The 14,314-nt window shown below is 52.4% G+C and overlaps 1 protein-coding gene and 1 long non-coding RNA gene across 2 annotated transcripts; one reads left to right on the forward strand and one right to left on the reverse strand.

Annotated features, from left to right (window-relative positions):
• Positions 1–115: 115 nt before the first annotated feature.
• Positions 116–6,742, reverse strand: LTBR (lymphotoxin beta receptor). The gene is made up of 10 exons (XM_030834658.3): positions 6,381–6,742; positions 6,146–6,242; positions 5,768–5,893; positions 5,532–5,684; positions 5,112–5,208; positions 4,886–4,977; positions 2,488–2,595; positions 2,150–2,175; positions 1,335–1,563; positions 116–1,003 (listed from the first exon to the last, which is right to left on the reverse strand). Exons 1-10 carry the CDS (start codon positions 6,474–6,476, stop codon positions 762–764), a joined length of 1,266 nt encoding a protein of 421 aa, XP_030690518.1. The 5' UTR covers positions 6,477–6,742; the 3' UTR covers positions 116–761.
• LOC115841055 (uncharacterized) lies at positions 4,880–12,529 on the forward strand. The gene is made up of 4 exons (XR_004034671.3): positions 4,880–5,016; positions 8,203–8,339; positions 10,010–10,073; positions 12,148–12,529. It is a non-coding gene; the product is annotated as an uncharacterized lncRNA (long non-coding RNA).
• The last annotated feature ends 1,785 nt before the right edge of the window (positions 12,530–14,314 follow it).

The raw sequence follows: 14,314 nt of genomic DNA on the forward strand, positions 1-14,314 counted from the left end.
AGGTTCGATCCCTGGTCAGGGAACTAGAATCCCATATGCCGTGTGGCACGGCCAAAAAAAAAAAAAAAAAAAAAATCCCACAGAAATCAATGATCTAGGTCTCAGTCTCCTCTTTATTTGCATGTGGTTACAATTCATAAATACACTCACCGTTTTCCTCCCCCTCCAAAATTCTCCCTTATACCTAAAACCCTACCCAAGCCCCTGGTTATAAGGATTCCCTTTCCTGTCTAGAAGGGGAGGGTGGTCCTCCCTGTCACTCCATCTTCATGTAGCGTCTCCCTCAGTCCATGTGAAGTGTGGGCCCTCGAAGGGCCTCTGAAGCTTGGGGATGACGGGCACCACAAATCCGCCAGAGGTCCCGGCCATGTCCTTGAGTGACCATGTGGCTGGCTCCCTTCTGTGCCATGCTTGGGGTACAGATGCCAGGCGGGCGGCAGTTAGCGTCACATGTGCTGTCCGTGCCTGAGGCCGAGCTGGTGCTGCCCCAGTGGGCAGGGGGTCTGCAGTGGAGTCCCGGGCCTGCTCGGGCGGTGGTGAGAGTCCTGCAGGGGCACCATTCCCAGCCAGTGCTGGCCCTGCTCTCAGAGACGCGTCTGAGCCCCGGCCCCTCAGGGTCCAGCTCTCGGGGCCCTACCCAGGCCCTTGGTCAGTCCTGTGCGGGGAGGGCGGCCTCGGGGAGGAGGCGCTCTCAGGCTTCCCTTCTCCTGGCTTCTCCAGACAACATCAGGCGTGGGTGACAAATTGGGTCCTTGGCCCCGTTAGGGGGTGTGGCACCCCAGTGTCTCTGTCTCAGCCAGGTGCCAAGCTTTGCCATCCTCCTGGTAGGGTGTGGAGAGCCCGGGAGGGCTAGGGGCACCCTCTTCAGGGATGGGGTACGGAGGCTCTGGGGGAGCGGGGGTGTCTCCGGGGCCCCGTGCTCCCCCCAGTACTGGCCCGTTGTAGATGTAGATGTTGCCGGTGACAGTCACAGACCCGCCGGTGACGTGAATGCCATTGGTGCCTGTGGGAAGGAAGGTGGAGTAAGGAGTGAGGGGCAAGTTTGAGGGGAAGGCCTGTGTGACCCCAGCATCGGACTCCAGCTTCCCCAGGGCCCCTGTCCGCCATCGCTATTTCCGCTCTGTCCCCCTCCATCAGCGTTCTTGAGCTCTGTGTTTATTCCTCTATTTCTTGGTTTTCAGTCTCTTCCCTGCTCTGGAGTCGGGACGCTCTGGCTGCTGGAGCTTCCCCTTGCACCAGGTTTAGTCTCCTCATTTCTGCCTGGCTCACACTCTCTCTCCCTGCCCACCCTCCCTCCCCACCCACTCTGTTCCCTGCGCCTGCCCCAGGCTCACCGTGGGCCACCTGGCCTTGCTCTGGGAGCTCAGCCTCCAGCTCCCTGGCCTGGCTCAGAGGACTCTGCTGTTGTAGTGCCTCTTCCTCCAAACCTGGGGACGCCGGGAGCCCGGCCGAAGCTGGGGTCAAGTCTCCAGAGGTGGGCAGAAGTGGCTCTACCAGGTCAGGGTACTGTGGGTTGACCCTCGGGGGCTCCCAGCTTCCTTCAGCAGTATTTGATTCCTCTCCCTGCAGGACAGAGGCCGAGAACCAAGCAGTGACGTGGGCCTCAGACCCCGTCTTTCTTTAACTCCTCCCCCCTCCCCACCCCACGCTTAGGCAGCTCAGTGCCCTCTTCTGCTCCTCTTCAGGCTCCCTGCCCCAGGGCCTTTGCACCTGATGTTTCCCCAGCTCCTGGAGCACTTTCCTCGATACATCCCGACGGCTGGCTCCCTGTGTTCTTCAGCTCTCTGCTCAAATATCAGCTGATCACAGAGGCCCTCTCTGTCCCCTCTAAGATAATATACCCTCGTCTGTTGCCACTGTCACTGTCCCCCTACCATGCTTTATTTAGCAATTATCACTCCCTGAGGTACAGCTGTCTAGCTTTATTCTGGCTCCACTGGTTTGTAACTCTGGGAGGACAGACACTTTGCTTTGCTCACTGCTGTTTCCACTGTGCCTTGAACGGTGCCTAGCACACCGTGTGCTTGATGAATTATTAGTTGAATGAATGAATGGTTGTTGAAGCGGCAGACTCTTTTCCTGCCTGCCCCCCACCTGGTTCTCCTGTCCCCCTGCCCCTCCTTGCTGCCTCCTCAGCCTTCCCCATTACCTCTGGGTGCCTCTTGAGCAGGGATCCTGCAACAGAAAATGAAAGGGCAGGCCTCAGACCCCCAGGCTCTCCCCCTCCACACAAGCCATGATATGGCACTGCTCACCCTGGGCTCCCCACAAGGATCAGGTTACCATTACCCTTATCTCCAGCCTCAGAGTGGGGGGCTGGATGGAGGTGATGTCTATGTGGGGGGCAGGTGCTGGGCGTCTTGGGGGTGTGAAGGCGCAGAAGGGTCATCCCTGGGCGAGCTGAATATTCCCTCCAGCCCCCCTCCCCCAGCTAGGTAGGCACAGACCCAGGCCCTGCATCCCTGCCTGCACCCTGCTCCTTCCTACCCAGCTTTCTGCAGAGAGAGGGGTGGCTCTTCCAGGTGCAGGCGAACACAGTGGTGAGAAGCAGCAAGGAGACCAGCGGCAGCAAGACGGCCAGCACCAGCATCGTTCCTGCAGGACGGCAGACAGGACGTGGCATGAGGGCCCGAGGAGGCTGGGGGGTGGGCAGTTAAGGAAGAGCTCTGCAGTTCTCAAGCCACCCGGGCAGAAAAGGGAGAGCAGCTTTCCCCTTCTGGTCCCACTACAGTTCCTAAAGGAGGAGTTGGAGAAACTTCCCTTGGGTTACAGAGAAGGGGCACTAAGCCTGACTAGAGGGGGGACCTCCTGACAGCCAGCAGAAACTCTGCTGCAGATGGAGACGTTTGGGGTGGATGCGGGTGGCCACCGGCACGGGGGCAGCCTTGCGGGTGAGGACAGGCACTTGGGCAGTTGTTCTGCAAGGGCTGAAAGTGGGAGTGGGAAGCAATAAGGGAGGTAGGGAGTCTGTAAGCAGACTCAGGCCACAGGGTGAAGTCATGTCTCTGCGGACTTGACCATCTTACAGAGAGACCCACAGCTGCGGGAGCTGAGGTTGTCCTTCTGCAGCTGTGGAGGTGTTTACAGGGGTGACGGAGTCGGGATCCTGGCTTCTGAACTCTGCCTGTGGCTACCTGGCAGTGGAGGGCTGCCCGGTCTCCACCCGCGGCTCAGGGCAGGTCCCGGGAGGGAGGGAAGCAGAGGCTGGGTTTCTCAGGTGCCCACATGTAGCCATGGTAACTGCTGCCTTCCTATGGGCCTCATGCTGCCGTCAACAGCATGGAGTCTACCATGCCCGTCGCCTGTGTCACCTGTGCCTGAGGAAGATGGGGAGCACTTGGACATTTGCACACTGGGAGTTTGCCCTTTGTGATCCGTCTAATTCCATGGCCTAAGGGAGTCCAGAATGGGAGGTGTGGGGAAAAACTAGACCCAGAGTCTTGGACACCTGGACTCCTGCCCAGTTGTGTATTTTTCATATAAAAATGAGATTAGCTTACATACTCTCTAAAATTCCAGCTCTAAAATGCCTATCGTTTTTGATACACAGTTAGAAATTAATACGAGGATGTGGAAAATATTTACGATATAGTTGAATGAAAAATTAAGTTACAAATGACTGCACTTTTAGGAAAATAATTATTTTTTTCTATTGCACAGAAAAAAGTATGGGAAGACATATTCAAAAGTGTTGAGTGTGGGGCTTCCCTGGTGGCGCAGTGGTTAAGAATCTGCCTGCCAATGCAAGGGACATGGGTTTGAGGCCTGGTCCGGGAAGATCCCACATGCCGCGGAGCAATTAAGCCTGTGTGCCACAACTACTGACCCTGTGCTCTAGAGCCCGTGAGCCACAACTCCTGAGCCCACGTGCCACAACTCCTGAAGCCTGCACGCCTAGAGCCCGTGCTCCCCAACAAGAGAAGCCAGTGCACCGCAATGAGAAGCCCGTGCACCGCAAAGAACAGCAGTCCCCGCTCACTGCAACTAGAGGAAGCCTGTGCACAGCAACGAAGACCCAACGCAGCCAAAAATTTAAAAATAAATAAATTAATTAATTAAAATGAAAAAAAAGAAAGTGTTGAGTGGATATGCTAGGTGATGGTTCTGTGGGTGAGGTTTAGTTTTGTTTATCTGAATTTTCTGCAGTCTGCAAGTATTACGGCATGGGCTTTGGAGAAAGAGAGACTTAGAATAGGTCTTCGTAACACCAGTTACCACATGGATGATCTTGGGCAAGTCACCTAACCTCTCTGGGACGCGGTTTCCTCATCTAGTCAGTGAGGATAATAATAAGACTATTTCATAGGATCATTGTGAGGGTCAAATGAGTTATTGAAGGTCAAGTGTTCACAGAGTGCCTGACGCGCTAGCTCTCAATAGTGGAAGCTATGATTATACATACTTGGTAATTTTTTAAAGTTAAGGAAATAAACTTTCCCCTGATTAATAACAGCCACAGTCATTAGAAACATCCTGTAATCCTCTATTAGGCGAGGAAACCAATGACTCCACAGAAAAGACCAAGAAAGCATCAAGTGTAGAATCTTCTCTCGAATAACTACAGAGACATCCAGTCTAGTAAATGGATTACGTGATGGTGGCATGTCCAAAACGATGACGGTGATGTCAGTTACAATTACATCTCCATGTGGGTGTACTATTACATATAACTTATAAGTCATGTGTAGGACATGTAACTTAAAAAGTGTGTGTGTATGTTTGTGTGTAATTAACCTGGCCCAGGGATACTCCAATTTCCCTTTGAGGAGCTTTTCTTCTTGCCTCAATTCTGACTGGAAAGGATTCATCATTTCCCCGTTCTTTTAGATGGCTAGAATTAAGGCATCTTCCCAGATGCCCCCTGCCCCTGCCCCTGGCCCCTCACCTGGCATCTCGGAGGGCTCTGGCGGATTTCTGCAGCTGGTGTCAGACCGGGAGGTGCCTGGCGCTGCCTCTACGAGGCCCTGGTCCTCACACCTGTGGAGGAAAGAGCCCAGCTCAGGTGGGCTCCTGGCGGTAAGTGGGAGGCGGTCCGTGGAGCTGAGCAGTGGACGGGGCTGTCAGCAGCTGGGGCTGGGAGGGCGGGAGGAACACGGACCTGGCACCCTCACCTGGTGTGGGGCTGGCAGCGGGCGCTGGGGGAGGAGGTGTTCTGGAAGTGCCCTGCCTTACAGGGAACACAGTTGCTGTTAGCCTTCCTGTCTTCATCTGGCAAGAGAAATGCATGGCCAGCCAGGGTGAGTGGGCAAAGGGAGCCCACTGGATGGCCCCTTCCCTGACCACCCACTGCAATCTGTGGTTTGCAGCATCTCTCCTGATCTCCGAATTGCACGAGCTTCCTCCCAGTGCTGGGAGGACCCCCGAGCCCTGCACCATCCCAGTTTCATTTCTCTGCAGGTCCCTTCTGTGAGCCTTGCTCAGGGAGGGAGAAGAGGCCTGGGGCCTCACCATGGACACAACCCCATGCACCCTGCCCCCTTCAAGATCACCCGCCTCCTCCCCCCACCCCTTTGCCCCCAGTGACCTCTGACCTTTGAGCTCGGCTTCAGTGCCAGGCGGGCAGTGGGAGAGTGACTCGCAGTGTACACACTCAGAGCCCCAAAAGACGCAGAAGAGTCCTGGCTGGCAGCGGCACTGGGTTTTGTGTTTGCTAGTGCAAGGCGTGATCTCCATGAAGCCCAGCACTGGTGGGGAGACAGAGGGCTCAGCAGAGGGGCTGCGCTCCGGGAGATCCCAGCCCCCGTCCCCGCCAGAACACCCCACTCACTCCGGTCACAGGGGCGGCACAGCTGGCAGATGGAGAGATGGTTCCAGTGCTCGTTGTAGGAATTTTCGGGGCACGTGGCACAAGTGGTGTCCTGGTCGGGGCCACATTCGGCCGAGACGTGTGTGCCTAGGATGTGAGCGGGGCAGTGGGAGTGTCAGGGGACTAGGGTTCCTCCACGCCCTCTGCTGCTTGCTGTGTGACCCTGGGCCTGCCGCGGTGCCTACACGGGAGGGACGGCCGGTGTCTCTCACTCTCTGTTTCTGCCAGCGGGTACTCCTGGGAGATGGCGTCCACCTTCCGTCTGAGGCAGCGGTGTGGGCTGGAGCGCCCTGTAACCCACCTCCCTGTCCCAGACTTCCTGTGGCCCCCGCCACTCACCTGGGGGGCAGCGGGAGCAGCAGACGTGATGCTTGGGCTCGTAGTACTCCGTTTCCCGGTCCCGGCAGGTTTGGTTCTCCGTGCGGTACGGGGGCACCTTCCAGGGGAGATGGAGTGAGGCGAGAAGTATTCAGCAGTCAGCTGGGAAGGGCAGAGGGGCTACAGAGAGGGCGGCCCAGACCCCTCTTCCCTGGCTGAGCCCACCCCCACCCGCTGGCCTGGGCCCCTCCCTCACCAGCTGGAGCTGGGATGCTGCCAGGAGACCCCAGAGGCCCAATATGAGCGGCCCCCAGGCCAGGACGCAGGGGGAGGCGGCCCACGGCAGGCGCATGGCGGCCAGTCAGCCAGCCGAGCAGATGGGTGGAGGCCTGGGAGGAAGGTGGGAGGCCTGGACGTTCCGGGCAGTGGTGGCAGCAGCCTCCCGAGCCCAGAGGCTGGGACAGGACTCGGCCGACTTGCCCCCGGGGGCCAGAGCGGCCGGGCCTGGCCTGGCCTCCAGGGCTCCAGCGCTGGGCTCAGGAAGTGGGAGTGGAGGAGCCGGCGGGGCGGGGACAGGGAGAGCTGGGAGCCGAGGCAGCTGTCTGTCGCAATCGGGAAGAGGAACAGGCTTGGCTGACCGACGCAGGGCGGGAGGGGGTGGCGGGGAAAGCACGTGAGGGCAGTGGGGCCGGAACCGGGCCTCCGCCCTTCTTTGGAGGCCTGACCGGAGAGGAGGATGCAGGGACAGGCCAGGCCCAGCCAGTGGGAAAGGGGTAGCAGAGCCAGTGCACACTCCTCGGCTGGGCCCCCGGAAGCCCAGCTGGGAACAGATGGAGTTCCAGATACAGCTGTGTCCAGCTAGCAGGACGCCAGATCTGAAAAGTGGATGGGCCTGGACCGTCAAACTTGGAGGGTGCAGAGACCCACCGAGAGCCTCGGCCAGCCAGACCAGCATCTGGGAACCAGAAGTCCTAGCTGGCAGACTGTCTGGACTCCCGGCTTCCCACCCTGTTGTGTGACTTTTGAAGATAAACTACAAAGGAGTCACAGCCAGCCAGCACCCCCTTCCCTGAGTCAACCCAGCCCACACCCACCTCAGTGGACACGGGTCACCTATGAGATTCTCCAGAGCGTGCAGCGGCCCCTGCTCCCCTGTCCTCAGAGAAGGCAGTGGTGCATAGACCAGGTTCCCATGAGCAGGGCAGCTGGGCTGGGGCTGGGTGGCCACCACCCTCAGTCCCAGCCTCTCACCCAGGAGCCTTTGAATCCCTTTGAGCTGGAGGGAGCTGACAGCCCACCAGACCGGGCCCCTCACATTAAGGATGAGGACACAGAGGCCAGGGTGCCATGTAGAGGAGACGGGGATTCCAGGGGCACTCGGTCTGGTCCTTGTCCCTTTTCTTCCCACCATCTCCCTGCAACCCATTAACAGCATCCCAGCCCTTACCCAACCATGCCAGGGTGTCTGGTCTCCAAGTTCCTGTGCTCCTGGCTCACTCCCACCTGTCCTTGAGGGTCACCTGGGCTCTGGGAAGCACCTCCACCCCGGGCTGCCCAGCCTCCCTGCAGACCACTCCCTGTGACCCGTGGCTTGCCATCCGCTGGCCGCTGGGCCTTGAGCTCGGCAGCGGCCTGCCCCGGAGCTGTAACTCTGGGCTCCCGGAGCTTCACACAGGGTCTGGCACGCACCGCGTGTCCGGTACATATTTATGGACTAAACCGATGATGCCTCGCCCACGTCCCACAGCCGGTCCGTGGCAGAGCCAGCCTAGAGGCCGGGGCTCCGGATGTCTGGGTCCCAGCTCATTCCAGCAACCAGGCTCCCTCCTCGTGACTCAGGGGTGCCTCCCTAAGCATGACGGACTGTCTGGAGAGAGGTCACCTGGGCATCATCCCTGCCCCCTCCTTGGAGGGCTCTGTTCACACATCCTAACCCTGGTTGGTCTGGCTGGCTGGACAGGCTCCTGGTGGAAGAGTGGGAAGTCCAGGTCAGGGGTGTGCCCCTGGTGGGGGGCGGATCACAAAAGGGCGAATCAGCCTGCCTGAGCTATAGACATCTCTCTCCTCTCCTGGTGCAGGCCTAGGACCCGCCCTCTGCCGGAGAACATCCAAGGCTGCCTGGGAAGGGAGGAAGTGTCAGAAAGGCACGCGCTGCTCAGGTCAAGAAAATGGGGTCTGGGACTGGACACACCACTGAGCTCTTAAATGCAGAAAGGTCTGTGTGCGCACCTTAGATCCCTTTTTCTATTCATTAACAAAATTTTTAAAATTGAAATTTAGTTGATTTACAATGTTATATAGGTTTCAGGTGTACAGCAAGGTTATTCAGTTATATATATAACTGAACATATATTCAGTTATATGAAATTTGAAGCATACATATTTTCAGATTTTATTCCATTCTAGTTTATTATAAGATATTGTATACAATTCCCTGTGTTAGACAGTAAATCCTTGTTGCCTATCTATTTCATATATAGTAGTGTGTATCTGTTAATCTCATACTCCTGATTTATCCTTTCCCCATCTCTTTCCCCTTCGGTGACCATAGTTTGTTTTCTATGTCTGTGAGTCTGTTTCTGTTTCGTATATAGATTCATCTGTATTATATTTTAGATTCCACATACAAGTGATATCATATAATATTTGTCTTCCTCTGTCTGACTTACTTCACTTAGTATGACAATCTCTTGGTCCATCCATGTTGCTGCAAATGGCAATATTTCATTCTTTTTTATGAGTAATATTCCATTATATATATATATATATAGCACATTCTTCTTAAACCAATTGTCTGTTGCTGACGGTTGGGTTGTTTCTATGTCTTGGCTGCTGTAAATAGTGCTGCTATGAGCATTAGAGTCGCACGTATTTTTTCGAATTAGAGTTTTCGTCTTTTCTGGATCTATACCCAGGAGAGAGATTGCCAGATCATATGGTAGCTCTAGGCTTAGTTTTTTTAAGGAAACTCCACGCTGTTTTCCATAGTGGCTGCACCAATTTACATTCCCACCAACAGTGTAAGAGGGTTCCCTTTTCGCCACATCCTCTCCAGCATTTATTATTTGTAGACTTTTAAAAAATTAATTAATTAATTTTTTGGCTGTGTTGGGTCTTTGTTGCTGCGCGCGGGCTTTCTCTAGTTGTGGCGAGCGGGGGCTGCTCTTCGTTGCAGTACGCGGGCTTCTCATTGCAGTGGCTTCTCTTTGTTGCGGAGCATGGGCTCTAGGCACTCGGGCCTCAGTAGTTGTTGCACGCGGGCTCAGTAGTTGTGGCTCATGGGCTTAGCTGCTCCGTGGCATGTGGGATCTTCCCAAACCAGGGCTCGAGCCCGTGTCTCCTGCATTGGCAGGCGGATTCTTAACCACTGCGCCACCAGGGAAGTCCCATTATTTGTAGACTTTTTGATGATGGACATTCTGACTGGTGTGAGGTGATACCTTATAGTGGTTTTGATTTGCCTTTCTCTAATAATTAACGATGTTGAGCATCTTTTCATGGGCCTGTTGGCCAACTGTGTGTCTTCTTTGGAAAAAAGTCTATTTAGGTCTCTTTTTTTATTATTATCATGGAAATCACGCATAATTTATACATATGGAAAAGAGGAGACAATAGTACTGTGAACTCCCAGCCTCAACTCAGGTGGGTCTTATCTCTCCCATAGAACCCTCTCCTACTCTTCTAATCTTCTCTTAATTATTTTGAAGCAAATCCCAGACATATATTATTTCACTTGAAAATATTTTAAGATTTTACTCAAAGACAGGGACTCTTTTTCCTTTAATTGAAGAATAACCTATAAACAATGAAATGCATAAAGTAAACTAATCTTATGTGTACAGATCAATGAATTTTCACTTTTGTGTATTCCTGTGTATCTCCCAGAATACATCCAGCACCCCAAAATGTTCCTGCACGCCCTTTCCAGGCAAAGCTCCCTGCATCACAGGTAAGCCCCATCTCAGATCCTTTTAGCTCCAGCAGTCTGAACTATATTCTTTCTGCTGCTAGCATGAGCTGTCACTTCAGCTTTCAAGGACTCTCTGCGTCCTATGGAAAGAGCCCTAAGATCTGGACTTTAATCTTGGCCCCGTCACTTCACCTCTCTGGGTCTCTTTTTTTGTGCCAAATCAACTGCTGCTTTGCTTGCGGCTCTGATCTGTTCTCCACCCTTCCCCTGCTCTGTTCTGTTCCCTATTGGGAACTACATTTCCCAGAGTGCTTTTCCCTCTGGCTTCCCTGTAGGCTCAGCCAGTGGGAAGACAGGTGGGTGGAGGACAATTTGGTGGGAAGAGGGAAGAAGCCAGGCGATTCCTCTGCTTCTCTGCTTTCTGACACGGCGCGCAGCTGGTTGTGTTGCTTCCTTCCATCCTTCCACTATCCCATCCCCTGCCAGGCAGCCCCCACTATTTAGTTCCTGCCAAATAGCTCTGGAGGCTTCTGGGTCTGTAAGGCTTCTGTGTAAGTTTGTCTTTCCAGCCCTAGAGAGGTAGCTGCTTCCTGCTTTGCTATTTTCTGGGTTGCCTTGCTGTCCCCCACTGGCTTCTCAGCATTTCCATCAACCATGTACCAATTCTCTGTGTTAAGTTTCTTCCATTTGAAAGACATAGAGTGCTTCCTCTTTCTGGACACGGATGGACAAATCTCACCCATGAATGGTGATTATGCCTGCCCTGCCTTCTCCGGGAGGGTGAGGGGAGCCTCACAAGGTGAGGCGTCCATGAACTCTTCACGGGCAGACATCGTCTCTGCTTCTTCCCTTTCGTGTTCTTCATCGGCTTCCTTGAGGTTTTGCTGATTTCCGTGGGGCAACACCAGACCCCGACTGAGTGCCCCATAGACCCCCAGAGTGTGTGGGAGTGAGGCTCTTCTCCAGGCCCTCTCCAGAGGGGGTTGCTGGGAGATCCTTCTTCCCAGAGGCCCACGGGAATCCAAAAGGAGGGTTTATGGGAATGGATTCTTTTTTTTTTTTTTTTTTGGTTTTTATTAGAGTATAGTTGATATACAACGTTGTGTTAGTTTCTGCTGTATAGCAAAGTGAATCAGTTGTACATATACATAGATCCACTCTTTTTTAGACTTCTTTCGCATATAGGTCATTACAGAGTATTGAGTAGAGTTCCCTGTGCTAGCCAGTAGATCCTTATTAGTTAGCTATTTTGTATAGAGTAGTGTGTGTATGTCAGTCCCAGTCTCCCAATTTATCTCTCCCCCTCCTTTCCCCCTGTGGATTCTTCTAAATACTCTTCTTTCTCCCCTCCTCCCCATACTGCTCTCAGCCAGCTGCTGTCCTTGAATAGGGTCTGGTAAACACTGAGAAATGTGTAATCGATGAGGGTCGTCCTTCTCCAGAATATTTTCACTGGGGACAATCCCTCAGCCCAGTCGTTCTCAACTGGGGTGATTTTGCCCCCTAGAAGACATTTGGCAATATTTGGAGGAGTTTTTGATTGTCACAATTCAGGGGGTACTATTGGCATCTAGTCGGTAGAGGCCAGGGATGCTGTTAAACATCGTACAGCGCACAGGACACGGCCACAACGAAGAATTATCCAAGTGTCAGTAGTGCCAAGGTTGAGAAATTCAGCCTTAATCCAAAGGAATAAACCTCAAATGGTGAACTTCTAGGCATCGTGCCAGGGGATTGGACCAAGAGTGGCAGGGAGCGATTTTCTGGAACATCATTTTCGATGAAAGAGAAATTCATACTACATAAGCGCAGGTAAAAGGACACTGTTTTCCACAGTGGGCAGCTCAGTGTGGAGAGGCTAATTAGCTCTAAGCAGTAAGAATAAAAATTTACAATTACTTGAGTGACTCCTTTTCACCCTAGAAAGGATAGAGACTGAAATGAAAAGGGGAAGGAAATTTAGATAAATTAACAAAACACAAATTAATGGGTACTCAGAGGAAATTAGGATGTTGGATGTTTTGAGGATATCTTCATTTATTTTTTTAATTTTTAAAAAATTCATGGGACTTCCCTGGTGGCGCAGTGGTTCAGAATCCGGCTGCCATTGCAGGGGACATGGATTCGATCCCTAGTCTGGGAAGATCCCCCACACCGCGGAGCAACTAAGGCCGTGCGCCGCAACTACTGAGCCTGCACTCTGGAGTTCGCGAGCCACAACTACTGAAGCCCACGGGCCTAGAGCCCGTGCTCCACGGCAGGAGAAGCCACCGCAATGAGAAGTCCGCACTCCGCAAGGAAGAGTAGCTCCCGCTCGCCACATCTAGAGAAAGCCCGCGTGCAGCAACGAAGATCCAATGCAGCCAAAAATCAGTTCTGTATTTCTCTACTTATAATGGTGACTTACGACTATTTCTAGATAATGAAACAAATCTTTTTGTCCTGCCCAAGTGACTCCAAATTTACTCCTTTTTTAGTAGCTTAATAGCTTTATCCTTTGCATTTGAAGGTAAACTTCAAAAGGGGTAAGAGCAATCTTTAGAATTTAATTTGTATCTATGTTATACCTAGTATAGTGCTTCAGACAATAAACTGATTAAAATTGTTAACGGAAAAAAAAATGTAGTCTAGTTGATTTACAATGTTGTGTTAGTTTCTGCTGTACAGCAAAGTGATTCAGTTTTACACATATACACATTCTTTTCCATTATGGTTTATCACAGGATATTGAATATAGTTAGTTCCCTGTGCTCTCTAGTAGGACTCCGTTGTTTATTCATCCTATGTATACTAGTTTGCATCTGCTAATCCCAAACTTCAATCCATCCCTCCCCCACCACCACCCTTTGGCAACCACAAGTCTGTTCTCTATGTCTGTGAATTTGTTTTGTAGATAAGTTCGTTTGTGTCAAATTTTAGATTTGAGGATACTTTCTCATAGCACAACACTCTCTGTCAAAGATATACCTTGAGTCTTACCCAAGATGCTAATTCTGCTGTCTTCTGCAGAATGGGGTAGTCAACAAAGAGTGGCCACTAGACCCTGGGGCCACTGGTAATAAACCTAGTGCCTGTCTTCAGAGAACTCATAATATGATCCGTGCATATGGAAACACACACATACACGCATGCACACATGCACACACTGAGATAAGAGTGTACAGCAGTGCATGTTGGAGCATGGGGGAGAAAGCGATCACTTCCACCATCTCCTGTCCCTGGGGAGCAAGAGGCAGGAAGACCCTCCGAACTCACAACCCTCATTCCACTGCAGACCTTCTAGTCTCCCCTCTCTCCCTGTAGCCTTTGCACAGTTTATGGCCAAACCACAGGGTCAGAGGATAGCCAGTCCTGGGAGGGGGAAGGAAGGGCTGAGGCTCTGGGAGAGGCTGGGGGAGCTTCAAGACAAGACCTACAAGGCCCTGATGCCCCGCAGAACAGGCATCCACTTCTCTGGAAGTCAGGGAGCATCACTGAGCTTGGAAAGGGGAAGCTCAGCTCTCAATCTGGCCCCACCCCCAACTCCCAGGGTGATGTGGGCAAGTCACTTTGTTTCTGGGGCCTCAGTTCCCTGATGCATTAAGCAAGGGGCTAGATGCAGAGCCAGCTGGAAAGGGCTTTGGTGACCATCTGGGCTGCCTTACAACCCCACCCCCTCCCTTTCATTGAGAGCCTGGTGGCCCAGAGTGGTAAAGTGTCATTTTGTGGGTTTTTTTACATTCTTTTTTTTTTTTTAATGTTCTTTTCCACTGTGGTTTTTCCCAGGAGAAACTATCATTTTCTAAGGCACATAGTTTAAAAGCCAACATGGAAGTCATAGAATAATGCCTAGACCGTGGTCCCATTTATGGAAAAAAACTATATATCTTGTTTTTAAAAAATACATGTAAGTCTATAAAAGCACCCAAAAAAGATGGACACAAATGACAGTGGCTCTCCTGGGCCAAGGGGTGGGAAAGGAATGGGACAGAGGGAGGCTTTTATTGTCCTGTAAACCTCCATGTTGTTGGAAAATTGTGTTGTGAAAAAAACGTGTTCAGGTATTTTTTTCTGCACCTTAAAAGATAATATTTAAAACAGAGCCATGACAAGTGCAGGTCTCAGATTTCTGCTTTTTTCACAACAACAAGCTTGCTCTGGCCCGTTCCAGATCTGGAATGCTGCTGTCTCTAAGCTACCGCACCCTGGCAGGTGCTACAGGGACACAGCGCTCGAGCTCCAGCTCAGCCCAGCCCAGGCCTCTCTATCCTGCTCACTGAGCCCTTGAGAGGAAGACGAAA

Source organism: Globicephala melas, chromosome 10, assembly GCF_963455315.2.
Source record: "Globicephala melas chromosome 10, mGloMel1.2, whole genome shotgun sequence".
NCBI lineage: Eukaryota > Metazoa > Chordata > Mammalia > Artiodactyla > Delphinidae > Globicephala > Globicephala melas.

Bases quoted from the DNA above. Each gene is read 5' to 3' on its own strand.
- LTBR (XM_030834658.3), bottom strand. From the start codon at position 6,476: ATGCGCCTGCCGTGGGCCGCCTCCCCCTGCGTCCTGGCCTGGGGGCCG. The intron at 5,209-5,531 runs GTCAGAGGTCAC...TTCTCTTGCCAG, and splicing joins CACTGAAGCCGAGCTCAAAG to ATGAAGACAGGAAGGCTAAC. The intron at 1,564-2,149 runs GTAATGGGGAAG...TCTGTCCTGCAG, and splicing joins TGCTCAAGAGGCACCCAGAG to GGAGAGGAATCAAATACTGC.